This window comes from Aristolochia californica, unplaced genomic scaffold (genome assembly GCF_029961685.1).
Source record: "Aristolochia californica isolate CCGP_79_NKW_82.1479 unplaced genomic scaffold, dmAriCali1.0.hap1 SCAF_4, whole genome shotgun sequence".
NCBI classification, from domain to species: Eukaryota; Viridiplantae; Streptophyta; class Magnoliopsida; order Piperales; family Aristolochiaceae; genus Aristolochia; species Aristolochia californica.
Window position 1 is genome coordinate 1,021,923 of NW_027182103.1, and position 6,633 is coordinate 1,028,555.

A 6,633-nucleotide genomic window follows, 5' to 3' on the forward strand; every position below is an offset into this window, starting at 1 on the left:
TTATTAGAATAGAACATGAGCAAAACACAAACCAGAAAATAAATTCTCAACACCATTTCCTGTTCTTCTCATTTATTCGAAAGTGATGACATAGCTACAAAAGATTGGGAACTTACGTTCATGGTATTACTTTCTATTGCAGTCAGGTAGTTCACAGTTGGCGAAGAGCAGAGCGAGAGGGAGAAGGAGAATGATTAATCCTTACCGGACCAACGATGGAGGCGAGAACGATTGCTTCTGGAAATGTAAGGTAAGACTGATATCTGGACTCTGGACTCGAGCTTTGAATTTCGTAGTAGGGAAAAAGAAGCGCCTGACTAGTTTTTTTAATTTTTTTCATCACTTTGTCAGGAAATGAGAATCCCTCGGTTTTAACCCTGACAATGCAAATCCTCTGTAGCAAGTTTAAAATGTAGTTGTGACTCAGTGAGTCTGAAATTTTCACCCAAACTTCTATACTGCCATGAGGGTATGTAGTGTGAAATTCCTCCACAAGTAATTCATACATTTCTCAAAGCCACCTGCCAAGACAAAAATGAGATTAGAACTACGTCTTTGTTTTGATCCATCACCGGCACCGTCCTCTAAGAACAAGGCTGAATCACCGCGTTGTCCAAAGAACAAGTTCTTCCTAGCAAAGTGGTTTCGTTTTGGATCAAAATGATATGGACAAGCATAGACAACAAGTTCTTCATTATTTCCGTTTTCATCATACTTCAATCAAGATTTGTCCAAGTTTCATTTTCATTTTCACCCCAGCCACCGACAGAACTTGTGGGTGGTGAAAGATTGAAAGATTCTCGAGCCATGATCACCTTGTTAACTTTACCTAATCCATTAAATCATCTCTGCCGAAACGCCCTTCAACATCCATCTCCTCTTCCCTCTTTTCCAGTAATCAAGATTCTGCTGGTCATTTCATCGAACATGGATCGTTCACAGAGAAGCATTTTCTACCTTTAAAGTAAAAGTTGACAGGAAACGCCATTATCAGGCATTAGATGCCTTCCCACATCATAACAGAAGAACCCAGAAGCCTATAAATTAATTGAGCAGAAGCTTAGACGAAAACACAGTGCACTCGCAGAATCACAGACTACCAAAACTTCCACCATGTTCGGCAAGAGAAACAAGGCGACTCAAACACACAGGGTCATCTTCGCGGACGAAGCTCACGTCCCAAACACCCACCACGCCAGTCATCCGCAGGGAAGCCACGATGGCTGCAACGGCCAAGTGATCAACAACCCCATAGACGTCCCCACGGAGAAAAGGCACCCAAAAGACTACCACGACCACGTCAAGTCCGTGGAGAAGATGCTCAGCGCCAAACCCGAGGGGCCTCACTTCCCCAACCTCCAGCTGATGTTCAACCAGAAACCTATGTACGGCAACCCTGGGGACATCGTGCATGACGTGCCGGTCGTGGAGGAGAAGAAGAAGAAGAAGAAGAAGAAGGAGAAGAAGGGCGACGCCGGCGAGAAGGAAAAGACTGTGAGTAAAGAGGATGATAAATATCAGGACGTGGATGAGTTTGCAGTGGAGTTTCTGAAGAAGCGGCATGAGTTCTTTGAACGACAGAGGCTGCTCTCCATGCAAATGAGGACTTGAGAAGAAATCCTAGGCCTTCATCCGGTTAAATAAGCTTTTTATGTATGGATGTAAAGGTGGCTGAAGGTATTGTAGAAGTATTTATATTCAATATAAGTGGATTTTGCTGATTTAATGTGAAAAAAAAAATATATCCAGTAAGTGCATTCCCATGGATTTAACTAGCTAGAGAAGAGAAAAGGTTTTAGGGTTTAGGGTTTAGGGTTTAAGATTTAGCTAGGGAAGAGTGAAAACAAATGATTAATGGGGTTTTTCCTGGTTCTTTTAGATTCGGGTTTTGTTAAACCTGACCAATACAGTAGCTGTCGACGACGATAGAGGCGGCCGGCGTGCAACTGTCGACGATAGAGGCAACGACAACAACCGACGGGAGGGGCCTCTTATTTACCTTTTCTAAGGAAATAAATAAAAATTAATAATTAATCTAATATATTATTATACTTATTGATAATTTTTTAATCAAATAAAATTTTAAACACAAAATTGCCTCATGCTAAAAGAATTATATCATCAACTGTTAAATACTTATTCAAAAAAATTCTATACGATTTTCTAGCTCATCTTGGCAAAAAAATCTTATTTAGAAAATTATATAATTTTTTAACAAGAATTTATAATGAGAAAAATATTTTTAAAAAACTCTAGGCACTAATGGTCCCTATATTTCTATTAAAAATGTATTTTCAATATTTATTGAAAAAACCACTAATAGTCTCTAGAAACATATTTCTACTAAAATAAGGTTGAGACGGGTTAGGTTTATAGGAACGAAACTGGTTGTGTTTAAGTTGGGTTTATGGGAATAGGGTGGGAACGGGACAACAAGGACAATGATAGGGTCGATGTTGGGTTCAGTGAATCGGGGTTTTTCCCGTTTTTTTAGTGTTCAGGTTTGGGTTGGAGATCAGGTTCGGATTCGGGTTTTGTTAAACCTGACCTGTGCCCACCCCTAACTCCTAGTCAGTCTCATGCTAAGATGAGACTTAAGAAAATTTAATCATATTTAATTAAGTGACCAACGGAAAAGTTTGTATGAGTCATTTTTAAATCCTTTATTAGGAAACGAAAGCAAACAAAGTGAAAGTCATTCTCATATAGAGAATCAACTAGGGTTTTATGGCCCCCCACATCCCTCCATTATATTCCATGAATTGGAAACTTTGAAGAGATTGAAGATACCTAACATTTCTTTGTCTTTCTATTGGGAGGGTAACTTTTATGTCTAAATTTTATTGAAACGATGAATTATCTCTCTGAATGGAATGAGATTCCTTACAAATTTCTGTGACAAGCCATTCTCAATGGAGTGGGAGGATCAGTGAAGACACCAGCAACAATTTTTTCAAACACCCACCTGTTTGCAGCCTCAGTGTAGTGAATTCCATCCCAAACAATCTTCACAGAAGGGTCTCTACAAGAACTCCCTAAAAGAACCTGGGTGCCATTGATCTCAGCTGTTGTGCCACAATACTCATGCTGGTTGTAGTTGTACTTCCCACCATGCCCACAGCAGGCCCTCAGAGGTTTCACAAATCCTGAAAAGATTGTGGATGTAAAGCATTCAGTAGACTATAATTTCTGTTATATAGTCAGTAGATGAATGGTTCAGTACCACTGATGTCAATTAAAGAAGTCAGATGGAAGGGATTACCAAGCTTCTTGGCTTGGCTAATGAGAGTGTATTTGGCAGAGTAGATATCCACATAGGTGAATGTCGCTAATGGAAGTTCTTTTCTAAGTAGGATCACAGTTTTCTTCAATTTGCTGTTGAAATATCGAGCCAGTTCGTTGTAAGGAGTTGCACAGCCATGCTTGTCGATCTGCTCGGCCGAGATCGGCGACCTTTCAAGGACATAAGCAAGACAACCAAGGGGACCAGTGTTGTGCACCCAAAAGAACCTCCCACCTTGTTGGTACACTCCCTGCAGTTCCACACAGTTTGCTTTTCTTTTTCATGAACGGAATTTGACACTGATCAGTTCATCTCAATTGCTTGTTAATTACCTTAATGGTTGTGGTAAAAATGTTGAGCATCTCTGGACTAGCAGCTTTCACTTCTTCCACAGTCATGTTGAGGAAAAGACCAGCAGTAAGGTCATTTTGACCTATGTCAAAAGAGTAAAGACCCTGAGAAAAATACTCTTCTTTTGGGACCAAATCCTTGAACAGTCCTCCTGCATTGACATAAATTGTAGTTTCTCATGTACCCACTAAAGGAAAACCCATCAAAAGCAGAGTTTTATTAAGTGAGAGCAGGCCTTGATCATTTGTTTCACCTTGTTGATGAGCTAACAGAGATTTGGATTTGAACCGAATCAGCTGTCTGAATTGCACATGCAAGGGGAAGGGACTGTACCCAGTTTGAAACCAGGTCGTGTTCTGCACTCTAATGGTGGCGCCGGCAGTGGCGAAATTGGCGCCATGGGTGAAGTTGGACAGCATAGAATCAAGGTAGGCGCTAAGATGACGCAATCCCATGCTGTCAGCTACAAATCCAAATAAAGTGAATCAGAAATCACTTCTCGTGGATAAGCAAATCCTTTTTCTGGGCTCTGAAACTTCAACCCAATCTTAGACGAAAATCTACCAAGTTCAAAACAATCACCCAGAAACACTGACAGATTACAGATTTTCCTAATGGAGTAAGTTTCACGACCATTTTTCAGGTCTTTTCAACCATTGCAAAGTTAACTAAATGCCAAGCTGAACTCATCAAGACGAAGGCGAAGAACTCGAAGACATTACATCAAACACGTACCAGAGCCAAAACTTACCAACACAACCAAACCGAGCAAGAAGCAAAAAGGGATAAAACAGAGACACAGGACACGTACCCATGAAATCAATCACAAGGCGTCCATCACAGTACCTCCCAGCAGGCTGACCGAAGAAGGTCTCACCATTGGGCCAGGGAGCAGGCCAGAGAGACGCCGAGAGGCCTCCGGTGTCCGAATTCGAGTCACCCAAGTTGAAGATTGCCGGAAAATGGCAAGCTTCGGAGGCCGCCACAGGGTTGAAGATGCCGATCACTGATACCAGAACACAAACGATGGCTGCAAGCTTCATCCGGGGAGTATCCATGGCCGGCGGAGGAGAACGCAGAGAACGTGACTGGAGAAGACAGTAAGCAACTCGAGCAGAAACTCAGCGGTTTTATCGCCGGCTGGCTCCAGCCATGGCCTTTCTGGATTGGAGGACACGTCCTTATTCCAATATTAGTTTTATCATTTCCGCGTCAGGAAGACCAGAATTCTGATTACAGCAATATTACTTTGGCCATTTCCGCTCCAGGAAGATCAAAATTCTGATCAGAGTAACGGACTTAAGGGGTGTCCATCTTCAATTTCAACTCGTTTCTCAAAAAACGTTTTCCCCGTCGACTGGCTTTAATCTTTAAATGCTGAATCATTTTTCAATGGTTTTTCGATTTGCGAGTTGACCCTTGACTCTGAATTCAGGATCCGATCGGCTGTGTAACAATGGGTAAACCAGACTCATGGGATCCCAAAATTGAAGAATTAAATATTACATTCCTAATGGGACTAGGTACATCTGCCCTAGGACCTTCACTTCCCGTCAATAAAAGTTCTTAACCTACTCTAGCAAACACAATGGGATTCATAGTGGCAAAGACTATAACTCACTTCAATCATCACGCTCTTGAACTCTTTCAAGTGTCATCCACTAGGAAATGGGTCCAACTATTTAGGAAGAAGGCAAGAGCCACAAAACACTCCTTGAGTGTGCTTTGTGCACTCCAAACCTTGCTTCACAATCTTGAGTTGACATCTTCCTCTTTCACTCTTTTAAGAGTTGAAACCTTTTGGATTTTTTTCTTCCATAACCCTAAACCCTAAACATTAAACCCTAAACCCTAAACCCTTTTCTATTCCCTAACTAAATCTTAAAACCTAAAAACTAAACCATTTTCTCTTCCTTACCTATATCTTAGACCCTAAAACCTAAACCCTTTTTTCTTCCATAGCTAAATCTTAAAAACCTAAACCCTAAACCCTTTTCTCTTCCGTTGCTTAATTTTAAACCCTAAACCCTTTTCTCTTCCGTTGCTAAATTTTAAACCCTAAACCCTTTTCTCTTCCCTAGCTAGTAAATCCATGGGAATGCACTTAGATAATACTGGATATATATATTTTTTTTCACATTAAACACAGCAAAATCGACTTATATTGAATATAAATACTTCTACAATACCTTCAGCCACCTTTACATCTACACATAAAAAGCTTATTTAACCGGATGAAGGCCTAGGATTTCTTTTCAAGTCCTCATTTGCATGGAGAGCAGCCTCTGTCGTTCAAAGAACTCATGCCTCTTCTTCAGAAACTCCACTGCAAACCCATCCACGTCCTCATATTTATCACCCTCTTTACCCACAGTCTTTTCCTTCTCGCCGGCGTCGCCCTTCTTCTCCTTCTTCGTCTGCTTCTTCTTCTTCTCCTCCACGACCGGCACCTCATGCACGATGTCCCCAGGGTGGCCGTACATAGGTTTCTGATTGAACATCAGCTGGAGGTTGGGGAAGTGAGGCCCCTCGGGTTTGGTGCTGAGCATCTTCTCCACGGACTTCACGTGGTCGTGGTAGTCTTTTGGGTGCTTTTTCTCCGTGGGGACGTCTATGGGGTTGTTGATCACTTGGCCGTTGTAGCCATCGTGGCTTCCCTTCGGATGACTGGCGTGGTGGGTGTTTGGGACGTGAGCTTCGTCCGCGAAGATGACCCTGTGTGTTTGAGTCGCCTTGTTTCTCTTGCCGAACATGGTGGAAGTTTTGGTAGTCTGTGATTCTGCGAGTGCACTGTGTTTTCGTCTAATCTTCTGCTCAATTAATTTATAGGCTTCTGGGTTCTTCTGTTATGATGTGGGAAGGCACCTAATGCCTGATAATGGCGTTTCCTGTCAACTTTTACTTTAAAGGTAGAAAATGCTTCTCGGTGAACGATCCATGTTCGATGAAATGACCAGCAGAATCTTGATTGCTGGAAAAGAGGAATAGGAGATGGATGT

At 41.8% G+C, this 6,633-nt stretch overlaps 1 protein-coding gene across 1 annotated transcript; it reads right to left on the reverse strand.

The window, feature by feature from the left end:
- Nucleotides 1-2,826: 2,826 nt before the first annotated feature.
- On the reverse strand, nucleotides 2,827-5,057 carry LOC137963985 (GDSL esterase/lipase At3g26430-like). The gene is made up of 5 exons (XM_068811238.1): nucleotides 4,446-5,057; nucleotides 3,888-4,097; nucleotides 3,616-3,785; nucleotides 3,263-3,533; nucleotides 2,827-3,146 (listed from the first exon to the last, which is right to left on the reverse strand). The coding sequence occupies exons 1-5, from the start codon at nucleotides 4,690-4,692 to the stop codon at nucleotides 2,884-2,886; spliced, it is 1,161 nt and encodes a 386-aa protein (XP_068667339.1). The 5' UTR covers nucleotides 4,693-5,057; the 3' UTR covers nucleotides 2,827-2,883.
- Nucleotides 5,058-6,633: the final 1,576 nt, after the last annotated feature.